The 26,177-nt window shown below is 39.9% G+C and overlaps 2 protein-coding genes across 22 annotated transcripts in view; one reads left to right on the top strand and one right to left on the bottom strand.

The window, feature by feature from the left end:
* Positions 1 to 7,240, top strand: part of KANSL1L (KAT8 regulatory NSL complex subunit 1 like) — a 168,186-nt gene extending 160,946 nt beyond the window's left edge. For all 9 annotated transcript variants that reach the window (XM_059053757.2, XM_067026797.1, XM_059053760.2 and 6 more), the window contains 5 exons: positions 499 to 623; positions 1,961 to 2,015; positions 3,273 to 3,385; positions 4,534 to 4,702; positions 5,585 to 7,240. In XM_059053757.2, the coding sequence (XP_058909740.1) occupies positions 499 to 623; positions 1,961 to 2,015; positions 3,273 to 3,385; positions 4,534 to 4,702; positions 5,585 to 5,815 (693 nt within the window). In that variant the 3' untranslated portion in view covers positions 5,816 to 7,240. The remainder of the gene's footprint in view (positions 1 to 498; positions 624 to 1,960; positions 2,016 to 3,272; positions 3,386 to 4,533; positions 4,703 to 5,584) is intronic.
* RPE (ribulose-5-phosphate-3-epimerase) lies at positions 4,712 to 25,216 on the bottom strand. 13 transcript variants are annotated; one of them, XR_010839195.1, is made up of 8 exons: positions 25,038 to 25,215; positions 24,349 to 24,368; positions 19,001 to 19,080; positions 12,563 to 12,702; positions 11,303 to 11,461; positions 10,690 to 10,776; positions 8,826 to 9,117; positions 7,605 to 7,704 (listed from the first exon to the last, which is right to left on the bottom strand). XR_010839195.1 is itself a non-coding variant. In XM_067026801.1 (7 exons), exons 1-7 carry the CDS (start codon positions 25,146 to 25,148, stop codon positions 8,995 to 8,997), a joined length of 696 nt encoding a protein of 231 aa, XP_066882902.1. In that variant the 5' UTR covers positions 25,149 to 25,215; the 3' UTR covers positions 6,688 to 8,994. The 13 variants fall into 13 exon arrangements, 11 of the variants coding, with proteins under 11 accessions (XP_058909751.1, XP_066882905.1, XP_066882904.1 ...); XR_010839196.1 differs by lacking the exon at positions 24,349 to 24,368 and adding an exon at positions 4,712 to 5,162 and having other exon boundaries at positions 5,564 to 9,117; positions 11,327 to 11,461; positions 25,027 to 25,215; XM_067026801.1 differs by having other exon boundaries at positions 6,688 to 9,117; positions 11,327 to 11,461.
* Positions 25,217 to 26,177: the final 961 nt, after the last annotated feature.

Raw genomic sequence — 26,177 nt, 5'->3', positions numbered from 1 at the left:
AATCCAGCACTGTGTTCTTACTTTGTTCTGTTTCATTACCTGGTAGGGAGTAGAGGTTAAAACGTGGGAGGATTTAGAGAAAACAGCATGAAGCTCAGGGACCCAGGAACACATAAATGAAGATTGTAAAAATGATCTTTATTAAATGGCTCACCAAACATTTCATAGCCTTTCCTAGTAAAAAATGAGTTTGTTAAAAGATCATTTCACTGACATTTAGGGTCTTTTATGGTACACTTTTCTGGTAAGTTTTGTATTTTAAGGCATTCATATTTTTAATGGTCTTAAAAATAGGTCTGAATGTGTCCACACACAAATGTACTGGTTCATAGAAGATACATATGCTTTCTTGTTTTTCTTAACATTTTATACTCAGACTTCATAACAATGTATAAAACTTAAAGGCACTGCCATGTTACTTTATGTAACTCGTAAAAGGAGAGTATCATTACAGGTAACCAAATACTACTGTAAAACTACTGCAATCCTATCTTACAGAATACTGCACGACGACGATTGCGAAGTGAGAGCTCTTATGATATAGATAACATTGTGATTCCCATGTCATTAGTGGCCCCAGCTAAATTAGAGAAACTCCAATATAAGGAAATAGTTACTCCAAGGTATGTATACTTACATTCTTTAATTTTCCTTCTTTTTTGAAAAAACTTAAATTTTCAGTGAAGTTAAAATTTTATTTAATGAAAGGAAGATGCTCCTTTCTGCCTTCCTCCCACTTATATGGTTACATGGAGGGAAAATGGTGAAAGAAACTTTTACATTACTCATGCTGAAAAAAAGTGCCATATAGTAGTACAACTTTAATTCTCAGGTTTTATTAAGAAATGGAAATTCCTAATACTTCAGCACTTTTAGAGTGTTTTTTCATTCAATATTTAGTTTTCTATTATGTATATGGTACTAAAAGGTACTTTAGGGATGTAAATAATTACAGTAACAGATAATCCTTGCTCTTTAAAATAGAGATATGCACGAGGCTTCAGAGATCAAAGAAAGCAACTACCTTTGCATAGAGTATTCGCAGTGTAAGAGAACACCTGTGACAACCAGTGCAAGGCTATGCCCGCCAGAGACTGAGGTTTTGTAAAGGGTGATAAAGGAAATGAAGGCTCCAAAAGAAGTTGTCACGAGATTGTGGATGTCCTTGAATGCCACACACAGATCTGTTTCCTGCTGGCAGCAAACTGTCAGACTTTTTAGCCATGATGAAAGAGGTTTAAGATTATTAATCTGGCACCAAGAAGCAGAAATAGAAAAGGATGGAAACAGAGACAAGAGCTGGTTGACAATTATAGTAATTCCTACCTATGTCTATTCTAACTAATTTGATTCTCTTATTCATAATTGCTTTGAGGCACTGAGAGAACTCTTAATACTCTAGGAGGTATTATGAGAATTTCTGCAGAGAATCTGTCGACATGTTCTACATTAAGTAAAGAAATAACATTTGTGCTTAGATGTTCTATAGCAACAATGTTTTCAATTTACACTGGTAGGCTGGAGCAGGCTGGCTGACCAGGTTGTTTAGTAAGTAGGGCTTCTGTGATGCAGCTGTTAAACTCACAGGAGGCCACGATGGGAGTCTACACACAAAGAAATGGGCAAATGCTAAAAATCAGAGCTTTTTTTTCCTCTTTATTTTCTGAGCCAGTTTGTCAGCATACCACTAACTTATTTCAAAATTAGTACATTCTTAGGTATAAAATGCAACTATGTAGAAGAGACTGTTTATTGTAAGGCCAAAAGTAAAGCCTGTCCTCTTCTCATAATACAAACATATTGTCTCTTTTAAAAGATAAAGTACTAAGATACAACCATTTGAATTATGGAAATCCCAAAGAAAGAAAACACTACTATAATAGCTGTGCTTACAGAATAAAACTGCTACATTTAGATAGTTTAACAAAAGCTGTTTGAAATTCGTTTGTATCTTCAACAGCTGGAGGATGGTTGTTCTTCAGCCTCTGGATGCATATAATTTGGGTGAAGAAGAGGTAAGCTGCCTTTCACTTACTGCACTTAATATATTATGAAGCCTGCCTAATTTTTTTTTTCCACGTGCTTAATTTGGTATTTGAGGAACATACACTGATTTTTTTAATTTTCAAAACTTATGAAAAGAAAGTTCCCCTTTAAGGATATTAATTTGACTAGGAAAGTGTTTTGTGCAAATTTGACTACAAAGACAAAACGTATAAAGAATAAAGAAAAGCAAAAACAAAACACACCATTTCCTTACATGAGTTGTTGAAATACTGAATTTATGTGAATATATTCAATTCCCAGTATTAGTCATATTTTTCTGCATATTTAAATAGTCAAGCCTACAATTCCATATGCAAAATCTTGTGAACAATTGCTTTTGAATTTGGAAAATTTTGGATTTTAGAAAGTAATGTACATATATCATGTAATACATGTAGAGAGTCTAGGACAGTTCTCATAATCAAATATTAATGTTTCTATAGTGAAATATTAATAGAAAGTAGAATAGCCTCACATCATTTCAGATAAGATTGTGTCCCCAAATGAATTATGAAAACTTGTTTTTTCAGATTTTTGGAATTACAGGAAAGGGACTGTGGACCTGTATGGATAAAACTTATAGTAAGACAAGAAAAATTAAAGGGAAAGATACTATATAACCAAACTAATTCAAAGTGATAGTCTGAAGAAGCAGATATTATATAAAAGACATTGTTTCCATTAGTCTTTCTGTGCCAACTGATGGTGTTTTTCAACTACCAAAATTTACTTTTTAATGCCCTTCCCTTTTATAATGCACCCTTCCCTAGTTCAGGATGACCCCAGCCAGAAACACAACCGAAGCCTTAGAACTCCAGATAAGTTAACTCATTAAACTAATTCTCATTTACCTCAGACAGTTTTACTTTCTTTGATATTAATATGTTCCACGAACAGTATATTCCGTAAGGGGCAATCAATACAAAGTTTTGGATGAATAAAGCATTAAGGATATTTTATGTAAGTGGAAAGCACTGTGAACCTATATGTACTCAAGGTACTATAAGTATTCTAGGTAAGTCTTCAAACATGACCCAACAGCAAAAAAATTTTAAACCCCCTCTTTTTAGGAATTTGAACCTCCTCTCATAACATTTGTTCTCTGACTTAGACTGCATTTATTTTAGAGTTTTCTTCCTATTGTTCTCTTGATGAGGAACTGACACCTGTTCTCATATTTCAAAATGTTTCTGATAAAAAGCAAAACTTTTCATTTCTAATTCCAGATAGAAGACCTCTCTGATGCAGTCTTCTCCCTAAGACACAAAAAATATGAAGAGAAAGAGCAAGCCAGATGGTCACTATGGGAGCAAAGCAAGTGGCATAGAAGAAACAGCAGGCAGGTGTTGTAAATTTAAACCCCAAAACCATGGAATCCATGTGAAATCTCCAATAATTCTGCATAATAACGAGGGAGACCACGGAAAATGAAGAGAACATACTATATAACATCTGCTGTTTGTGCCCTAGAAGTGAAACAAACACTGCTTATACTGAGTTTACATTCAAAATATATTCAGGCTAATTACATAATGATGAAAGGAGTTTTATATTTTACTCTACTTCTCATGCTAATTGTCAGCCTCAGTAATAGATTTAACTGAGCAAACAATATGAAAAATTCTCCATCAATAGGTCATTTCAGTGTACTGTAATGGTGGACCTAACACTAGGGATTAGAATCTGGGTAATCTGTAACAAAGCCACTTCAGAAATGTTTTTCTTAAAAAGAAACAAACCCCAAAAAACCCTCAAGAAACCTATCCAGGGTAAAAAAGCAAATCGCCTAAAATACTTGGAACATGACTTTGAGGGAAGGGGGGATAAATCCTAACAACATAATCCGTAGTCATGTATTTGAGAAAATCCTGAGTATTTTATATTTAATTGGACTATTTTTTAATATAGCCAAAACTCAAAATGCAAGACCATGCTGAAATCTGATAGTCACTTTAGTGTGGAGCATCTCTCATTTATTATTTATAAAACACATTTCTCTGTTTAGGTCTCAAGACACCCAGATTTGTTGTAGAGCCTTATTCTAAGAGTTATCCTAACATACATGAGATTCTGTTCTCAACTTTCTCCACATTCCAGAGATACAGTTTTCCAGAAGTACAGAGGAAAATGTGAATCGAGTCCTTCATGGACGACATTACAATAATCATAGATACTCTGGGAACTCAGACTGTAAGAGTCCAGTAACTGTCTTTTCCTGTTTTCTGGAAAAAAACAAACCAACCCCCCAAACTGTAACAAAACAAAACCACTATAATAATTTGGCAAAAGATTTCATAAAATACTATTCAAGTCTTTGAGATGTGAGGATAATAACATCAGGAAGATCAGCAGATGAATTTTTTTAAATCTTTTGGGCAGAGCTGTTTAAAGAAAAGCTACCAAGTTCAATTGACTTTATGAACAATACCTTAGGTTGTTCATAAAATGTTAAGACATCAACAAATATTTTCTTGATTTTCTTGCTAGAGCTTACAGTAAAAATGCTGAAGGACAGGACTTGCTTTTGAAAGAATACCCTAATGACTTCAGTGGGGGGCAACACTGCGCTGCTGAGGGTCCCGCCGAGCCCGCTTCCGAGAGCCAGGATCCCAGTGCACACGCCTCACCTTCAGTAGGTCAGAGTCAAGAGACCAAGGTAGGAGTGTTATACATAACTAGTTAAACCTCCTTTTAATTGACTTTTAAAAACTTGTTTATAGAATTGCTTGCTGATAATTAAGGAGTCATCATTACATAACAAGTTCAGTACGACAGTCCAGTACAGAATGCTGGGTGTAGAAATCAGAGGCTCTGTGTTCCAGCGTTCTAGTTCCATCACTAACTACAGATACTTCCCTGACTTTTTATGTAACACGTCAGTACCTAATTCCACCTGTTCACTTCTATCAGAATTTCATTAACAAACCAAATCGGATTAAACAGAATGACACCTGGCACATAGTAAATGTTAGATATTTCTCTTCCCCTTATAAAAGATTTTTACTTGTCTCCCCATTTCTCCAGTTTTAACCCCAATGGGAGTGTTTTCTAGCACTACATCTATAAAGTTCTTGTACTTTTCTTCATCAGCAGGTGTTGGAAAAGAAGAACCATATCTAGAATCAAGAGAATGGAGACAATAGAAATTAATAGGCAAGTCATAGAAAGCACAGAGATAGAAAAGTCAATAGGCGTCTGGAATAATGATGGGATGAAAATGGAGATACTGAGGAAGACGAGCCAAACACTTTTAAAGGGCCTTCCCCAAAGTGCTCCTAGGCTGAAAATGAAGACCAGTGCCCTAATGGCAGCGTGTCCCTCTCCGTGGAAGAGGCAAAGTGAAAAATATAATTCCCAAAGATCCCTAAGTAATCCTTAGTACGTTCCATTTTGAGTTGCTAGATACTCAGGACCAAATGAGAATTTGTACTTTTATGTGCTAAAGAACAGAACAATGGTTATTAGAAAACTGACATCTACAGATTGAGACATGAACTTAAATTAGTTGAAACTTAACTGAAACCGTTTTCTCTTTCAGTCTTTGGGGTGGGAACGACGGGCTTTTCCGCTGAAAGACGAAGACATAGCAGCCTTATTATGCCAAGATGAAAAAAATGATCAGATTGAAAGATCAAGCCCACCTTTCCATGGTGAAGTCTTCTGTACCAGTGCACCAGAGAACGGCCACCATCCACAAAGGCAGGCGGATGGAATGGAGGAACACAAAACCCTTGGTCTAGGACTTACTCACGTTAAGAAGAATCAGTGACAGGGAACAGGTTAAGAAAACTATGTAACTGAATGGGAAAACAGGAGAAAAAATAAGCCCTGTTCCCCCACCCCCTCCACAGTTACAATTCCAGAGTAACAGCATGTAGTGCAGGTGCATGTATTAATCTTTTGTGCTGTTTATCAAACAGGCAAGTTACCTCTCATTTTCCTTCCTGAACCACAGGAGTAACTAGCTTTTTTCACCTACAGACAAGTGCTAGTCATTTGTGTTTGATGCAGATCACAAGCACCAGAAAATTAACTGCTGCAATTTGACGTCAAATCACATTACTGGGTAAATAATAATTTTTAAACAACTTATACCCACACCCACATATACCTATGCATCAAATGACAGCTCTTCTTTTTCTATACACGTGATTATTCTTTAAATTGCCTCAGAAATATATTAAGAATATAAAATACATGTGTATAGAGTATACATGCATACATACACACACATATAGTTTTAAAAAACACTGGCAAGTGACCACTCCACTTGAAAATGCACGTATGAACTACCCCATGAAATATCAGCTGAACCATAAATAAAGAAACACAGATTTCCAATGGTGTCGAACACCTATAAGCCTTGACTATGGAGAAGGAATTTTTTTTAAAAAAACACGTTTAACCAATAGCAGTTATTTATGGAAAGTTCTATACCAGATAACACAATACTCCTTTATTTGAAATCACTGATATCCTGTTGGGTTAAACACAGGTTATTTTCTGTTCACTCCTAACAGAATAAGAAAAGCAAAGTAGTTAAATATTGTTGTATTTTAAAACTACCACACCTTTTAAAACTCAGCTTGAGTTTTATCTATTTTATGTATCTCATGAAGAGAAAACACCCAACTTAAAATGAACAGACAGGAAATTCCTGTTAGTATATTATTGTACTTTTAGTTATTTTGGTCGTTCCCTACCATTCCTTACTCTATTCAAATAAGCGTCTATCCTAGAGTGAGAAAATTCTTAAAAGGTTAATGTTTCAATATTGGATACTGGAGTGTACATTAGGTAAAATTCCTTTTGACACTATTACATCATTTTTTTATACGTAAAAATTGAGGACAATTTATATGAATCACTTTTTCTCATGTAAAAAAGGTTATTCAAGTTGTAGTACCCATATAACTGACAATCCTAGCCAACTGGCCTAATCTGGGGGATCTGACACTAAGTTTTTGTTAGGGATTAGAAATTGTACTAATCCCTTTAAAGAAGAAGAAAAAAATTTCCAGTTTAATGCTGACAAATTTTTGCTTGTAGTTTTACCGTACATTTGTATTTTAAAAAAGAAAACAAAAGCCAGAACAATCCCAAGTTGTCCAGGCAAATAAACTCAGATTTTTTTTTGTCATGACTGATATTATAATCTTCTATGTAAGTTTTTTTAATTAAAGTTATTTCTATATGCCTTGTGTTGTCTGATTTGATTAAATGTCACCTATCTGTGTGGCACAAGCCTTTCCTAAGCCAAAAACAGTAAGAAATAAATTTTTACCTTGTAACACAGAAGAAACCAGGCAAGCTCTATTCTATGCTTAAGTGTTAACATTCTTATTTTCCAAAACTCATTTCTCAAAACTCACTCATAGTAGCCTGAAAAAAATTTAATGACACTGGTCCTGTTATTTCTTGCCATGTGTATTACACAGCAAGAGTATTTACAAGAACGAAGTAGCTAATATGTATCTTTTGTCAAAGTGTAATTTGGGACACAATCATAAATATTTAGTTTACGGATTAACTCTGTACCTTGCCATATATTAGCCTACCTGGTCTTTCTTGGATTAATAAAATACGTATCCTTGGAGTCAAAATCCATAGTTGCAGAATATTCTCAGCCATCTGGTTTTGCTACAGGGTAAAGCTAGACTGGAAATAAGAGAATGTTGAGTAAAAGAAGCTTCCTTTGCTTAATCCACCTCCCAAGAGCTCCATCTGTAAAAAGAGTACAGACCAGAAATCCTATTCTTTACTGGATCCTTTCCATGGTACCAGCCTGTTGAGCTTTATTTAGTATCTTCATTTTTTAAATGGAGACAAACATACCTGTCTTACCATTCGTAGGACTGATTTGTGGGTTTAATGAGATTATATCATCAACATACTTTATAATCTACAAAGCATACATTCATATAATGATAGCTACTTTGTATTGAGCATCCTCAAATTCTACTACCCTACAATTCTAGGAATAGTAGTGGAAGCTTTACGTATATAATAGTATCTCTTAATCCTCAACACAACCCCCAATGTTGTTATGATTACATTCAATATATAAATCAGTTAATAATCAGCTCAAAGAGGTTGGTTGGATTGGTTTGCTAAGGTCAAACAAATAGAAAGGGGAAGAGAGTCAGGATTCAACTTAATATTACTTCCAAATAGAGGTCTTCCTTTCCTTTTAGCATAGAGCTAGGAAAACATTTTATGTCCTTCAGAATAGCGGGTGTGATTAAGAAAAAGGGGAAATGGGCTTGGTGGAGGGTGGGTAGGGGGTGGGGGAAGAACCACTGAATAACCTGCCGCTATAGCAAAGCTAACAAAGAAAACACCCTGATAAAACTTGTGCTTGCGTTTTATAACAGACCACCTGAAAATCCCTGGACTTCATAATACACTTTTCTTATGTATCAAATATAAGGTGCAAAGTAAAAAATAGATGTTTTCGAAGCTAGAAGAGCCATCCATCCCAGCCAGATCCAAACTTAGTTACCACGCAAATACACAAATCAAAACTGACACAAAACAGGAAAAACAGGACTTCCTTTGCTTTCAGAAAAGCCAAGAAGCAAAGAAAACTTTTTAGAAATTCAGAAAAAAAAAAAATTTTCATAGTAGCTAATATGCCTTCCTTAGGCATTAAGACACATTTCTGTTCATAACCTTGATACAGCTATATTTTTACTGTTTATAAAAATCAAGTCTCCCAGTAAAAATGGTACTTTACCACACTAATCTTTAAATTCCATCACTGAAAACGTAATACACACCAATTTCTAACCTCTTGGAACATTCTGCAAAATGGATTTTAGTCACTGGAATGAATAATTGCTCAGCAAAGCAGCACTGCCTCAACTGTGGTACGATTTGGTAGTCAATATTCTTGTTTTCCAGTAAAAAGGAGATCTCACAAGCAGAAACACTGGACTCCTTGTGGTTTCATCGATCGAGAGAACGCTTCTGGGCAGCTTCTGAGCAAACATTTCTTAACAGGTTGATCACAGATCTGGGGTCTTCACTCCTCATAATGGCACTGCCAGATACAATCATGTTAGCTCCTGCCTGGAAGAAGTAAACACTTAAGGTTATGCCTCAAAGGAAGATGCAGAAAAACCTAAAACAATGCCTGGACTAGAGTTTCTTCTGCCCTTGCAGCTGGCAGTCAGCACTTTAACTGTACAAAAGCCACTTCAAGATGAACATACTTAAGCAGCTAGTTCAATGAAAAAAGAAAATGCTTTAATGAGGAAGTGAAATTATTTTTAAATGCGTCTAAGAAACCACTGACTTTTTGGTAACCCCCTCTAGATAAACTACGCTGCATCTTTACTAATAAACCTTTAATCCTTAAATCTATTAAGGTCTTCCCCCTGTATACCAATTCCCCCACAGCTCCTAAAAAAAATCAACCTTTTCATCTCTGAATTATGTATAAGAATCGGTAGGTAGTCTAAAAGGACAATTATTGCTAAAATGTGAAAGAATCCATAAAACAGGGCAACATTAAATTATTTCTCATTGTGAGGCCAGAAGGAATGGAACTTCTTATACGTGCTTCACTGCATTCCAGAGTGCTTTTGAGGTGGCTTAAAAAAGATTTTCAAGATGTTTTTCAATATGAAAGCAAAGAAGTCAGAGTAAAACCAAGTAAGATGAGTCCAAATTTATCTCTGAGATTCCTAGGATTTGACTCAAGGAGGGAAATCCAATCTATTACGTGATTCAGTGCTAAAAGGAAGGGAGGACTATTGGGAGAGCCACCGATGCTAAGGAAAGCTTCTCCAATTAGAAACACTCACCCTATGATACAGCACACCACAGCTCTAACAACAGTCCTCATAAAAAAAGAAAAAATACTAGTTTTATATGGTTACAACCTAACATGTCTCGTAATGTAAGCAAGAACAGCATTAATGACAAAGCACAGTTCAGTAAAAAAGAATTCCACAAGGGGTCAAAGGATACAAGCTCACTAATCGTCTGGCCAGCGCCTCCTCCATATTGATCACAGTCAAGCTTTTGATAAGTATCGAGCAGGAAAGTGTGGCATTTATACAAAACACTGAAAGTGCAGATTAGACCATGCTGTTTAATAAAAGCAGGTCACATAAACTTTAAACACCTGCAATGCTACAGGGAGGGCTGGTATCCTTTTATGAAGTTCAGGAGCCTAACTCAGCCTAGCTAGCCACTTGGAAAAAAAAAAGTCATCCCACTTCTACAGAGGGACAGATTTAGTAGCTTGCAAGGGACAAATCAGTAGCTAATACACCTAAGTTCTACAGAATAACATTCTTTTTCCCCTTTACAAGCAGGTATGTTTTCCTTCCCTATTTTGGAAAACTGTCTCAAAGGCCCTGGAACTTTTCAATGATATTCAACAGGCTGGCATTCAGCTTATTCCTTTCCAAAGAATTTTTCCATCATTACTGAGATAACCAGGACTTACTATTTAATGATTATGCGGTTTCAGAATACTCACTTATCGCTCTTTATTTTCCTGGTTTTACATTTAAACAAAAAAATACTTTTCTAAGAACGAAAGACTATTTAGGAAGTCTCTTTGGCAGACAAGACCTGTCCTGGCATTAATTTGATAGGAAATTGGTCTAGGTTGCAGTCAAGCAGTCTCACCTCTGCGCATTTAACGATGGTGTCAGGACCTACTCCACCATCAACCTCAATGTCCAAAGACGGGAACTGGGTCCTCAACCAGTGAACCTAGTTATACACAAGGAAATAAGTGACTAAGTGGATAGGTAGAGGGAAAAACACCAAATAAAAAAATCACATAGCTGATATTAGCCATTAAAATATGACTCCAAATGTCTCAAACAATATGTCAATACAAATTATGACTGGGGAAAACCACCTTTTAATGTACTGTAACAAACTAAGTTTTATAAAAGCAAGCTTTGTTCTGTTTGGCAAATGGCATTCAATTTGTCACGGCTTTGCAGAAAATATACTTCACAGAAACAAGACAAAGACAAAATCCTCCATATTCAATGAAAACTCCCCAAGAGATCTCAAGGTTACAGAGATAACGGTTTTGAAAAAAATTTTCAAGACTAAGATGTAGTATCTTTTATGATCTCCAAACCTAAATCTCTTGGGGCATTTCTCATACTGTATTCCAATGATATATAGGCATCCTCATCTCCCCACCTTCAGAACAGTACAGGTCTAAACATACAAGTAGTCCAATAAATGCTTACTGAATGAACTTACAGAATAAAAGCCTTACCCCAGAACCAAATACTTCTTTTACCTTTGGCATCATATCTTCCATGAATTTCTGCCCTCCAAACCCAGGTTCCACTGTCATGACCAAGGCCATATCTATCTGATTAGCCCATGGTGCCAAATACTCAACTGTAGTTCCTGGTTTGATAGCAAGGCCAACCTGTAACAGAGACAAATTTGCTATATCACATCAATAATTATTTCCGTATTACATTACTGTTGCATACCAGGCCCAGTAGAAAGGTCTATTCTTTTTTTTTTTTTTTAATTAATTAATTTATTCATTTATTTAATTTTTGGCTGCATTGGGTCTTCGCTGCTGCACGCGGGCTTTCTCTAGTTGCAGTGAGCGGGGGCTACTCTTAGTTGCGGGGCGCAGGCGTTTCATTGTGGTGGCTTCTCTTGTTGCGGAGCACAGGCTCTAGGCACGCAGGCTTCAGTAGTTGTGGCACACAGGCTTCAGTAGTTGTGGCTCGCGGGCTCTAGAGCGCAGGCTCAGTAGTTGTGGCGCACGGACTTAGTTGCTCCGCGGCATGTGGGATCTTCCCGGACCAGGGCTCGAACCCGTGTCCCCTGCATTGCCAGGCGGATTCTTAACCACTGTGCCACCAGGGAAGCCCAGGTCTATTCTTAAAGTATAGAATACATACATAAATGGAATACATAAACTGTTCAGACTGTAATTACTTTTTTAAAAAAAGTCAACAAGGCTGTCAAAAGTAAATGTTTCTAAAAGGTAGAAACTTTCAGAAAACATTAGTGGAATGTATTAATCTTATCTGAGAAACAAGTTATACTTAAACTCTATCTTGAAACCTGATGAACAGCTGCCTAAGTCCAGTCTTCTCCACCTATCATTTCAGGTCTTCCACCAAATCTTCCCAACTCTGAGAATAAATAGTATAAAACATTACCATCGGGCTTCCCTGGGGGCGCTGGGGTTGAGAATCCACCTGCCACACAGGTTTGAGCCCTGGTCCGGGAAGATCCCACATGCCGCGGAGCAACCAAGCCCGTGCGCCACAACTACTGAGCCTGCACTCTAGAGCCCGCGAGCTACAATGACTGAGCCCGCGTGCCTGTGCTCCGCAACAACAGAAGACACGGCAATGAGAAGCCCGCGCACCACAATGAAGAGTAGCCCCTGCTCGCCACAAGTAGAGAAAGCCCACGCACAGCAACGAAGACCCAACACAGCTAAAAATAAATAAATAAATTTATTTTTAAAAAAAAAACATTACCATCACTGTTGAGCTCTCACCTTCATTCCATTCTCCCGAATGTCTTTGATCAAAGCCCCCGGGTTCTCAGTAGCCTCGAGATGAAAAGTATATTGATTGGCTCCTGCTACAGCCATTGGTTTTACCCACTGTTCTGGCCTGGACACCATCATGTGCATGTCTGGAAAGAAAAGACGTATCCCCTAAGTATCACTATAAGGAAAATAGCTGGCTCATATTATTGAAGCCAGCCTGGAGTTTTTGCTATTTCAGATATGAACTCTTCTGGCATCATGATAATTGTTAAAATATACAGAAGTTACACTTCTGTATAGATAACCTCCCTTCATCCTGAAGATAAGGCTTTGGTTAAACTCATTTACCAAAACACCCCCCATTTTTCCACAAAAAGCCTATGGCGCTATTTATGATAATAACTAGATATCAGGAAATCTAGGTCCAGGGCCAGGAAATATCCCATTCTAAAAAACTTAAAGAAGTCATGTTATCTATGTGGACTGGCTTCCTCATTTACAAAATAAGAAAGCTAAATTAAGTGATTCTCCCCACCAATATTTTATTGAGCACTTGCCACACCATTAACTTTTCTAGGCCTCAGGCGTACAGCAAAAAACAAACAAAAATCTCTGCAATCACAGGGATTACATTCTTAGTGGGAGAGACAAATAGAAGGAGTGAAGACAACACACACTAGGTTGGTAGTAAATAAGGCCAGTGTGGCTGGGGCCGGGGTCGCACTGGGGAGAGAAGATGAGGTCAGAGAAGCACCAGCTGCGAGTACAGAGCTCTGCAGCCCACCAGGTTTTATTCTGAATGACGTGGAACAAACACTACAGGATTTTGAGTCATGTGACAAGATCTGACTTAGAAGGCCAAGGCAAAAAATCCAGCGACTGAGGATGGGGTGCAACGGTAGGGATTCTGGGTATGTTCGGGGGGCAGGGACAACAAGGGCTGCTGTGGATCAGAAGTGCAGAGTGAAAGTGTCCATCGACAGACGAACGGATAAAGAAGATGTGGCACATATATACAATGGAATATTACTTAGCCATAAAAAGAAATGAAACTGAGTTATTTGTAGTGAGGTGGATGGACCTAGAGGCTGTCATACAGAGTGAAGTTAATCAGAAAGAGAAAAACAAATACCATATGCTAACACATATATATGGAATCTAAAAAAACAAAAAAAAAACAAAAATGGTTCTGAAGAACCTAGGGGCAGGACAGGAATAAATACCCAGACGTAGAGAATGGACTTGAGGATATGGGGAGGGGGAAGGGTAAGCTGGGACAAAGTGAGAGTGGCATGGGCATACATACACTACCAAACGTAGGGTGGATAGCTAGTGGGAAGCAGCCGCATAGCACAGGGAGATCAGCTTGGTGCTCTGTGACCACCTAGAGGGGTGGGAGGGTGACGCAAGAGGGAGGAGATATGGGAACATATGTATATGTATAACTGATTCACTTTGTTATACAGCAGAAACCAACACACCATTGTAAAGCAATTACTTTCCAATAAAGATGTTAAAAAAAAAAAAAAAAAAGAAGTGCAGAGTGAGAGGAGAGTCAGATGGTGCAAGGATTTGGCCTGAGGAGCTAGAAGAGAAGTGCTGTCAACTGAGAGGCAGTCAGCTACAAGAAAAGGAACAGACTGAGAGGGAAGAACACGTTAACCTGAGAAGCCTGCCCCGTGTCCTGATTCTAAAGCTCAAATCATATGAGTATATGTCTGGGAAGAAATGAGCATGGCCTTCTTAAAGATCTTGACTTAAAACATAATAGCATTTCATGAGGAGAGGGCAGCTTAAAAGAAGTGAAAACAAGAAATAATGCTGGGAAGAAGAAAACAGTAAACACTCCTGCGCCAGACAGATGGCAGTGAGGAGAGTTTTGAGCTTTTTGTTTTGTTAGAGGGAGCACATTGCTGATACAGCAAAGCTATATTAAAGAAAAAAATTCTAGTATTCCAGAACTCAGTAACTAAGATTATAAAAGGCAACAAGGCTTTGAAAAATGTCAGGAAAACAGAGTATACAGCCTGATTAATGAAGCCAAGACTACCATTTATATTTTTAAACTAATAAAAGTAAAAAAATAGAACATATTTTAATAGGCAAAATCTTGTTTGTAAAAGATAAACTCGGGCTTCCCTGGTGGCGCAGTGGTTGAGAGTCCTCCTGCTGATGCAGGGGACGCGGGTTCGTGCCCCGGTCCGGGAAGATCCCATGTGCCGTGGAGCGGCTGGGCCCGTGAGCCATGGCCGCTGAGCCTGCGCGTCCGGAGCCTGTGCTCCGCAACGGGAGAGGCCAAAACAGAGGCCCACATACCGCAAAAACAAAACGAAACAAAACAAAACAAAAAAGATAAACTCAATTTGGTGCTTTTTCCCCTTCATATTATAAACAAGAAAAAAAAATTCAATCTGGTTTAGAAGATCAAGTTTACTCTTTCTTAAGTTAGCAGACTGCTAAATCATCCCTGTTTCATCTCTAGCACGCAGTCACTACTAGCAACCCTCACTGGACATCCTCTAGTATTTGGGGAATTGATGGCTCAGCTAATCTGCCTATAATTAAGATACAGTTCTCAAATATTCTATTATCAGACTCCCTCTGCACTCTTAAAAATTACTGAAGCCCTCCCCCCAAAATATTGTTGATGTGGGTTATATTCATCAATATTTAAAGTATTAGAAATGCAAACTAAAAAAATTTTAGTGTCTACTTATTAATTCATTAAAAAATAATAATGATAATAAAAATAAATCCATTACACGTTACTGTAAGAGTGGCACTATTTTACATTTTTGCGAGTCGCTAATGTCTGCCTTAAGAGAAGACATCTATATTCTCACACCTGCTCTGCATTCAATCTCCTGCAATCTGCTGTTTTATATGACGGGAAAAAAGTGCATAGAAAAGGAAGGAGTACCTACATCCACAGCCTTTTCTCTCAAGTGTGGATATTCTATTTCTACCCCAAAACTCAACAAGTGGTACTTTTTTTAGAAAGGTTAGTGGCAACGTGGAATCCATAAACCCCACCAGTGACCTTTTTGTACTTTGTTACACTCAAACCCATTAGTCTACATTTCGAATGGCTCTTTTAAGTACTATTGGTTCACTGAGTTACACAGATCTTCCAAATAGTGACACATCTCATTATATACTATCCAAACCCGCGTTTGTTAATGATATTACAGATCTTGCCAGAAAAGCTGTGAGTACTGGGAAGCTGTCAAGCTCAGAGGCAGATATAAGTTTCCTAAAATTCCAACTTTCACTTGCAAACTCTATCGGTGGCAATGAAAACTGATAAGCCACCTTCCTTGGAGTGACAGGTTCACTTAGTTAATTTTAAAGAAAATGTCAGTAAAATATCCAAGTCTGATCACCACAGTTCATCTGTCAGTTGTTCTTTCAAGGGAAAATGGTATTCACGACTAGCACTTTCAGTTCACAGCTTAAAACAATGGCACAAGTAGTTTTCTTCGAGGAAACTATCATCCTCCAGGATTTAATAGAAGTGTTTTATATGTACTTTCCACTTTGTCACACAAAATACTAATGAGACATGCACTCACGGATCAAGATTTACTACATCAATCACTTGTACCAATTCATCAAGGATACTTGTTATAAAGGATACTATGAATGTATGGCAAATAAGAACAGCGCGACTACCTGTATAGCTCAGTATCACTGCCTTGTCTCAGGCTAAGGCATCAGCAGACTAATTCACCACTGCTTTTGCACCATCAGCATAAATAATGGCAAGTAATATCAGTACAAGTAATTTACAAATCAAACAACATATAGTTTTGATGTCATGGACCATGTGAAAAGGACTCCCACGGGTCCTCAGACCATACTTGAAGACCACTGATTTAGCTAAGAACAAAACGACTTTTCCCTACGACTTTACTTCTCAGACGGTAAATTCTACTCAATACTGAGACTGAAGAGTTAAAAGCTTAGCAGTTATACATACAACTTGAGATCTAACTCCTAGGATATATCATGTATCAATTATCCAACAACCAGTATCCAAGGATTAAACAAACAAAAACATATAATACAAAAAACAAAGGTCACGGGCTTCCCTGGTGGCGCAGCGGTTGAGAGTCCGCCTGCCGATGCAGGGGACGCGGGCTCGTGCTCCGGTCTGGGAAGATCCCACATGCCGCGGAGCGTGTGGGCCTGTGAGCCATGGCCGCTGAGCCTGCGCGTCCGGAGCCCGGAAAGGGGAGAGGCCGCAGCAGTGAGAGGCCTGCTTACCGCAAAAAAAAAAAAAAAAAAAGTCACAAAACCCAAACACTAAAGCATATTAAATCCATTCATCTTTCCTTGAGATTCACCTCTGGAAAGACTGATTAGCAAGTTTATCAGCAAATAACAGCAAATAACAAAGTAAAAACAGAAAGGCAAAGCAGATTGTGTGGGGTGGTGGCAGTTGAGTCGGTAAGAGAAGAGGTACAGAGATAGGAGGGGAGTCAAACAGCAGTGAGAAGTAACACTTGGAGACAAACTAAAAGGGAGAGAAACGGAAAAATACATACATATTTTCAATCCACACAAAGCCACAGTGGGGAATTCTGTGGCCACTGTACAAGCCAGGGAAGATGGGGGGACAAAGAATGCTACTTATTTCATCCAACTCTGACAGTCATAAGAACGAATTTACCCTGGAAAATTCATTTTCCAAAATGTAGTTAAAAAAAAAAAAGTTCAGATAATCAAGAGGATTATATTCCATCATATGGAAATTTCAAAATAGTGAACATGTTGGTGGAACCATTGTTTCCCTCATGCCACATAAATCAGGTGATAATGTACATTTCCTTTGGTACATTCAAAGTGGATGGAGCTTACAGAGGCTCTAACAGCCTCCTGCAATGCTGGCAGTGTTTCATAACTGCACTGGACGGTACAGTAGTCACAAGCCACACGTGGCTACTGAGAACCTGCAATGTGATTAATGCCACTAAGAAACTAGTTTTAATTTTATTTAATTTTAACTTTTTTTTTTTTTTTTTTTTTGTGGTACGTGGGCCTCTCACTGTTGTGGCCTCTTCCGTTGCGGAGCACAGGCTCCGGACGCACAGGCTCAGCGGCCATGGCTCACGGGCCCAGCCGCTCCGCGGTATGTGGGATCTTCCCGGACCGGGGCACAAACCCGTGTCCCCTGCATCGGCAGGCGGATTCTCAACCACTGCGCCACCAGGGAAGCCAAAATTTTAACTAATTTAAATAGCTACATGTGGCTAGTGGCTACCATACCTTCATAAAAGTGGCCCGCAGGGACTTCCCTGGTGGTACAGTGGTTAAGAATCCGCCTGCCAATCGAACCAGGGACACGGGTTTGATCCCTGGTCTGGGAAGATACCACATGCCAAGGAGCAACTAAGCCCATGGGCCACACCTACTAAGCCTACGCTCTAGAGCCCGTGAGCCACAACTACTTAGCCTATGTGCCACAACTACTGAAGCCTGCATGCCTAGAGCCCGTGCTCCACAGCAAGAGAAGCCACAATGAGAAAAGCCTGTGCACCACAACGAAGAGTAGCCCCCGCTTACTGCAACTAGAGGAAGTCCACGCAGCAACAGAGACCCAAGGCAGACAAAAAAATAAAATTTATTTTAAAAATTTAAAAAACTAGCCCACAATATTTCAATTTTTAAAATCTAAGTTTTACTAAATTTATGTAATGATCACATAAGAACACATATTTACAAGAACTCACCAAATGTCTTATTACCAGAGATCTGGAAAGTGAGTCACTGCTAACTTAGTTTAAAACAACAGCAGCAGCAATAAGGATATGTGGACTGAATCTATATTCCATAAAAAGTAGCTTCTAGGTCACTGATCTTAAAAATCCTTAACTCACATTATCCTACAATGCTGGGAGTGGAGCATACATAGACCCCACTTGTAGAAAGCTCCAATTTCCATGAACTGGCTTCAAATATAGACCATAAGTCAATCAATTCACAAATCCATTTAACAATTACATTGAGCCCCAGCTGTGTCTGTGCTAAGCTCTAGGAAAACTGCAGCAAACAAAGTGGATGAAATCCTGCCCTTAAGGCGTTTAGAGTCTGATAAAAGTAATCTCAGATTGAAAGAAATTCTAAGAAGAAAATCAACAAGGTGATGTAACTGGGAAAGGTTAATTTAAGACAGGGCTCTCTGAAGAAACAACAAAGGATCTGAGGTGCAAAGATGAGGCAGCACTGGTCAAGAGAACACAGCTTTCTAGGCAAAGAGATTAGCCAAAGTGCCCAGGCCCTGAAGCGGGTAAGAGTTTGGCTTCTTACAGGCAGTCAGTGAAACCCCAGCACAGGGAGGAGGGAAGGGGGTACAAGATGAAACTGGAGGTTGAGAAATCAACCAGCTACTTTCCCTTTTCCTGAGCAACACACCCAGCTTCAGACGGTGTAATACCCACTTACCAAAGAAAGGGTCCTGGCCTAGCTGCTTTCGGAGGCTTTCTACCACAGGGTGACCAAAGGTGATGTTGGGAACAAAATGCCTACAAGACAAACAAAATCTTGCTCTGAAAATGTTCTCGATTCAGTTTCTGTATTTTTCTCAATATGTATTCTGATGGGAGTAGAGGAGAGACTATGTGTGGTTGCAAATATTTTTCAATAACATCATCAGTATTAAACAACACTAAAAATACCTGTATAATTTCAGTTCACAGAGCAGTTATCTCCTTGATATTTCAGCAAATCATAACAACGTCACATGATTTGCTCTATTTAACTCTGTAATTCAAAATCCCTGGCAAGTAGAAATGAAAGGATGACAAAACCAAAACCCCAAAAGTTATATGACTTGCCCAAGTCACACACTAGTTAGGAAGTTCAGGACTGATATGGGTCTCTCAAATCAACTAATCACAGGCTGCCTGTGGCTACTTCTAACCCACCTCTATCACGGGGCACAAAATGTCAGTTTAGCGAAACTTTCTTAAAGATTATCAATAAAGACACTTAATGCAGACTAATAACCACCACTTACTGAGAGTTTACAACATACCAGATATCGCACCTTAATTCATTTCATCTTCACAACAGCCCTATGAAGTAGATGCTGTTATTATCCCCATTTGAAGAGCACAGGATACATAACTTCCTTAAGTCATCCAGTTAATAATTTTGCTGGGCGGGGTTCAAATTAAGGCTTCCTGATATCAGACACAGAGTAGTTAAGCATTATCCTACTCCATTAGTCCTTTTGTTCTATCTCGAGCTCACGTCAATATTTAAAAAAAAACCTCCTATATGTAAGTCCCAGGCTGAGTGCTTCAGAGAGTACTGTATTTTATAAAGAAACATGTGAATGTTCCCGCTCACCCCAGAAAAGTTTACAATCTCACTGTTAACAGACGACTAATGACTCACCGGAATTCGTCACCGACTGTTACCGCGCACTTGTCGGTAGGAAGCCAGCTCAGCCGAGGACCACACTTCCCAACTCCCTTTACATCTAGTGGCCCGTGTAACTCGTTCTCACCATCGGACCCTGAGTTTAAGTGATGTGCGCCACTACGGAGCCCAGGAGGTTGAGTGGTATCCCCGTTCTGCTCTCACTTTATCCTTCTGCCAGTAAAGAGCCCCTTAAGGAATGACAGCGCCACGGGATGGAAGGGGACTAGGTTCCCCCACTTCTGCACGGACACACATTTCACACCAAACTATCACATGAATGAGAAACTTCATAACATTCAGCCACTGAAATGTGGGCTTTCCCTGTTCAAGTAGTAGGCATTACCCTGCATGAGGACTGTTAAGAAAAGCTACACAGTAACAGGTAGGCAATATTAAGGTAAAACAGTTCCAGAGGCAAGTAGAATAGCACTTTTTAAAAAGGGGTAAGATCTTGAGATTTACAGAACAAACAGAATTTGTAAAAATGGGGAAGGAAATGAAGCAAAGGCAGAATAACTAAGTTAAGTTCAAAGAAGGGGGAGATGGTATTGCCCACCCTGGCTAGTATGAAAAAGGCAGGAGGCATGGGCTTCCCTGGTGACGCAGTGGTTGAGAATCCGCCTGCCGATGCAGGGGATACGGGTTCGTGCCCCGGTCCGGGTAGATCCCACATGCCGTGGAGCAGCTGGGCCCGTGAGCCATGGCCGCTGAGCCTGCGCGTCCGGAGCCTGTGCTCCGCAACGGGAAAGGCCACAACAGTGAGAGGCCCGCGTACCACAAAAAAAAAAAAAAAGGCAGGAGGCAGACTGTGTCACATGAAGTGCATCAAATGCAAGGCTCACTGTTTTGACTTTATCCTGATCAAGTGAGGTTTTAAAGGAGAGACACAAATGAAAAATAAGATGGAAATAATACAGTAGGCAGACAGACTGGGCAGTAAATTGGAAGAAGGGAGGCAAGAGGTGCTGCTAAATGGCAAGAAACAGTATGAATGGAAACAAGGACAGCAGGTGATAGGATCTCCTAAGTGATAAGATGCGGGGGAGGGGGAAGGTCGAAGAGAGAGAATAAACCATGTCCAAAGTCTTGAGCTTAAGATGACAGGCAGGCAGAATGTTAATAAAAAATTAAAACATATACAGGCCAAGCACAATTCTGAACCATTCCAATATATTAACTCATTAAAACCTCACAACAGGGACTTTCTGGGCGATCCAGTGGTTAAGACTCCGTGCTGCCAATGCAAAGGATGTGGGTTCGATCCCTGGTCAGGGAACTAAGATCCTACGTGCTGTGCAGCCAAAAAAACAAAACCAAAACCAACCAACCAACCAACCCTCTCAACAATTTAGTGAGACAGGTATCACTGTTACCTGTATTTTACAGATGAGAAAATAAGAGGCCCAAGCTCACACAACCAGTAAGTGCTGGAGGCAGGAGTTAAACACAGGCAATCTAGCTCCAAAGTTCAGGCTCTTAACTACCAGGCCTGTCTGCTCCTCCACTGACAGCTAATAACTAACAGAAGAAGAAAGTCCAAGGGAGGAGGACAGCCTTAAGACAGAGAGGTCAGGACATACCTGAGAGGGATGGGTACGGTGGATGGGTACAGACCCTTTTACTCTCCAGCACCCTGGTCCTTGGAGGTTGGATTTCTAGTATTTTGGAAATCATTCTACCATTCGCCTAAGAGCAGTAACTGCCAGGGTTATGGATAAGATGCTTATTATATTTACTTAGAATTTGGAGGTAAGAGTCACATAAGCAGGCAGCAAGGACTACTACAATCTGAGATTGAAAGATCTGGAATTCATTCACTGTTTTTTTCTGTGTGCCCTCAGAAGTATTTTTGTTGTCTCAACCTTAGGCTTCGTTTATCATGAAAATAAACACAATAACCACATCTTGAGAAAATATGAGAATAAAACAAATACACTTTTACTTCACTGGGAAACAGAAGCTATAATGCCATTTTGGAGTAAAGACTGCCAAAATTAAAATGCAATTAATTAAAAAGTGTCCTTTTCTCCCAAAGAACTTATGAGTTTAAGCTATAATCGCTTAGAATATCAGAATAAGGGATACGATTATTTTGATCCCCCATCACATGTATAATTTTCACACAAAGCCAAACCTCTACCAGATCTCCCAACAAGGCAAAGAGGAGGATCAAGGTTGATATAAAATTCAGCAAGACTGTAACCAAACAACACTTCCTGTGAATAAGGAATCACACCTATGCCTATGGTCGGGGGTAGGCTGGCAGGTAACGTGGAGGAGTGACACAGGGCAGATGGAGACGGGAAAAATGAAGAACATCTGGCCCGGCTAATGGTGGCCTTGTGACACTGTGGGCCCAGTACTGAAGTCAGTCAGGTCTAGTAGTAACGTGAAATCTCCCTGGCTTCGAAATCTTCCTAATTTAGAAACTGAATATCTGCTCAGTTCCTACACTTACGACCAACACATTTTCAGTCACTGTCCTGTCATGACACATTTATATTTACATGCTTTCCAATTTTCTTTTCCAGAAAATCCATTTGTCCTTTACTTCAAATATCCAACCATACTAGTGTTCCACCCACCAGTGTTTCCAGAACTTGTTCCTGAATTTCAAAATGAAGACGTTCAGTTTTAATCAGAAGTGTGGGCTTCAAGAGAAGAGAGGGGACTAGAAAACAAGGGCATGCAAGCTCAGTGTTAACAGTGGAGATTTTTCAGGGGACCAGGAAAAGAAGCATGGAGGCAATACCTAGAGGGAAGGTAAATTGGGACTGGCTGCCTTGGGAAAGGGAGTCCACAGCCCCTCTTTCATACCCTGGGCCCAGGAGGTACTGCAGCTCAGCCAGGCCCTGCCTCTTCGGTGGGACACTTGGGAAGGGGATGAACCTCCCCAATCTGGTTTCCTCCTTTGCAAAAGGGGAATAAAAATAGCTCTTAGCTCAGAAAGTTGTGAAACTTAACAGAGAAAGCATTTTTAAAATGGTGTATGCAGAATTTAGTTTTTTCAAACCAAGATGTTTCCTGGTAAAGGGGGAAAGGAGTCAATAAAAAACAAATACTTTATCTTAATAAGCTCAGGGTCTGCCATAGGGCTGGGAGGGGCAAAAGAGATTCCTTAGAGACCTCTCCCTTATGATAAAGCCATTCATCCAACCAATTATAATTTAAGCTTGCTGTGGTGCTTTTCCTGCAAAGAATACAGAGGTGAGCCAAAGAAACAGTCTCTGCTTTCAGGGAGCTTTTACGGTGCAGTAGGAGAGATATGAAATAAATATCAAAAAATATAGTTGTTCTTTGAAAACAGAGAATATCTTAATCATTCTCTGTAAGCCTAACACCCACAGAAGACAGTTTCAATGACAAAACAAGCTGCTGCATGCTTCCAATCCTGGCTCCACCATTTCTTAGCTACGAGGTGACTTTAATCTCTTTCTGTAGATGCCGATAACAGCACCAAGCTCATAGTGTGAAATGATTCACAAAAAGTATCAGACCAGAAATAGTCAAGTGCTTGTAAATATTAGCTATTGTTGTTGTCACTGATATTCTCTGATTGGTAAACTGGAACAAACTATTTTCTCCATTTGCTCACTCAAACATTGGACAAGACTTATTTACAACCAAGCTGCTCCCTGTGACAAACACACTACACACATATCCTCGTAGTCTGTTCTATCCTGAGACCCTCAAGTGTCTCAGAAACAAAATTTTGTTTGTACAAAAATGTACCTACCCATCTGTGAGGTACACATTCCAGTAATATTACCTGTGAAAGTTCAGGGCTTTCAAGCAAAGGTATCAAAAAAATATACAGAAGTAGAAATATATGTGTTTACCCAAACTAAAAATCAAGGTTTTGTAAGAGGTAAGATTTACTAATCTTCTTTGCCATTATCAGTTAGGCACGGTGTTGAGGTAACTGAGTGGAATACAAAAGAGAAACAGCAGATTTAACCAGACAGAACAAAGAAGACAAAGCTGTCATAAGAGGAGTGACATTAAAATGACGAGGAAGTGACTGGTCATCTTTCGTAAAAAACATGAATTTGCAGATTTGCATGAGAGTACACAGAGATTTTACCTATCTCCAGTAAATTTACTTTTCTACCCCAAGCCAAGGTAATGGCTGTTTTGATCTTATGGCCTGTTATCAGTGGGGCTCAGAGAACCACCTGGCAAACACAAGATCCAAGCTGCAACTCTGTCACAATGTGTGTAACGTTGAGAGAGTCTTAACTGTTTTCTCTATGATTTTTCCTCACTTTATAACCAACTTAAGAAACTAGCATCATTCTGATTTCAAACAATACTGATTACGGGCTGTAACTACAGTGCTTAAAAATTACTTACAAAAAACTGACCTCCCTGAAGAGCAGGGTGCCTGAAGAGAAAATAGACAGGAAAATCATAATTTGAACAATGATACAACAACTAACAATTACAGAGAATTTACTATATGCCAGGCACTGTAAACTACGTGTATGAGGTCATTTCATCTTCCAAAGATGCCGAAGCTGTAGTGTTATTACTCCCATTTTTCACATAATGAAACTGAAGCTCAATGAGGTTAAATGGCTTGTCCCAAGTAACCCAGCAAGTGGCAGAAGTCGGGCGTTCTCACTCCAGGTGCCAAGCTCGTCATCCTTACACAAGTCTTTCTCCCCAGCTTTGCCACTAACTAGCTATATGAGCTTGGGCAAGTCATGCCTATCCCCTTGGGCCTCAGTTTCTCCAACTGAACATGAGACGGGTCCTGGAGATTTAAGGTCGCTTCCAGGCACTAAGTGCTAGAAGACCACACGTTACGTGGGGGGAGGGGAGATGGCTGAGGTTTGGGACACGGTCGCAGCCCAGGATGCCGACTCAGGTCCCCTCCAAGCAGGGCCTCCAGGGCTCCCACCGCAGGCCCCTTCTCAGTACCGCGTTCAGAGTGAGGCGATCCGCGGTACAGGGACGCCGTGCACCCAACAGGCACTCAATAAAGGTGCGCCTATCCCGCCCCGCGCGGCAACCCAGACCCGAGCCCCGCGGAGAGTTACCCGTCCATTACATCCAGGTGCAGATAATCGGCCCCAGAGTCCAGCATCCGAAGGCACTCGGCCCCTAAACTGGCCAGGTCGCTGTTGAGGATGGACGGGCCAATCTTGCAGCCTGACGCCATGGTGCTAGGTCTCTAAAGCAAGTTATCCAGCGAGATCCCCGGCAAGATGAAGGCGTCGCGCCCCGATTGGCCTCACAGTTTTGGCCCCGCCTCTTCCCAGTAGAGTCTTCCGGACTCCACCGGCAGCAGCTGCCTTGAGGGGGGAAGTCCCGCCTCCCCTAGCGGGAGGGGGGGCCCCTCTAAGGGCTTAGGGGCGGGGCCTCGGCGTGAGGCACCTTCCTCCTTCCTCTGACCTTTGCTTTTAAAACAAGCCTTTCAGGTTTCTCAGTCCTCTGAGGAGTTTCTTAATCTTTTTTAGTTTTACTTCCCCTGCAGTTCCCTCTCAGCTCTTGCCCTCTTATCACTTTTCTGTTTCTCCATCGTTTGCATATGCGTTCCTTTCCTCTCCATCCCTGTACTTGTAGAAGAACAAAAAAAAACACCCTTCTTCTATTTCTCTTTGAATCCTTCTCAAGAGCGGTGGGAGTCTGATTTAGGGCGGAATCCTGGTTCTACCAGATACTAGATGGGTGACCTGGCAAGTCACTTCTCCCTGCCTCCAATTTTCTCATCTGTTAAGACAGGGCTCAACGTTTAACATTTGTGAATCAAGTATGTGCCCAGGACCGGATGCCTGGTGCTCAGTTTAAAATGGTGGTGGTTATTATTACTCTCCTCTGCTTCTGGCCCTCATCCTTACCTTCTCTCACAAGACTGCTTATTGACAAATTGCAATACATTTATTTACTGTTCAGACAAAATCCAGAACAGGGTAAGAGTGGCTATTTCTTTGCCAAATGTGTCTAGGATCATTGGGTGGGGGAAATAACCGTAGTAAAACTGTAAGCAGATGAGGTGGGGGAGGAGGGGTCTCTGGAGAAAGAAAACCAGGCATGGCTTTCTTAATGTAAGAGAAGGCATTTTTGGCCTAAGCTATTGTCATCTAAGCCTGGCCACAATGTTTGCCCTTGAACAGGTCTCAGTAATTATTATTATTATTTTTTTTTACAGTTCACAATGATCATTATTCACTTCATTTTCATTTAAAAA

The sequence above is a fragment of the Kogia breviceps genome, chromosome 2, assembly GCF_026419965.1.
Source record: "Kogia breviceps isolate mKogBre1 chromosome 2, mKogBre1 haplotype 1, whole genome shotgun sequence".
Lineage (NCBI taxonomy): Eukaryota > Metazoa > Chordata > Mammalia > Artiodactyla > Physeteridae > Kogia > Kogia breviceps.
This window is presented reverse-complemented; position numbering and strand designations above follow the sequence as displayed.

Excerpts from the sequence above, each read along its gene's own strand:
- RPE (XM_067026800.1), bottom strand. The coding sequence starts at position 25,148 with ATGGCGTCAGGCTGCAAGATTGGCCCGTCCATCCTCAACAGCGACCTG. Across the intron at positions 24,369-25,037 it reads CCGATTATCTGCACCTGGAT|GCACCCTGCTCTTCAGGGAG; the intron begins GTAATGGACGGG and ends TTTTCTCTTCAG. Across the intron at positions 12,703-19,000 it reads AGGCCAGGACCCTTTCTTTG|ACATGCACATGATGGTGTCC; the intron begins GTAAGTGGGTAT and ends TTTTCTTTCCAG.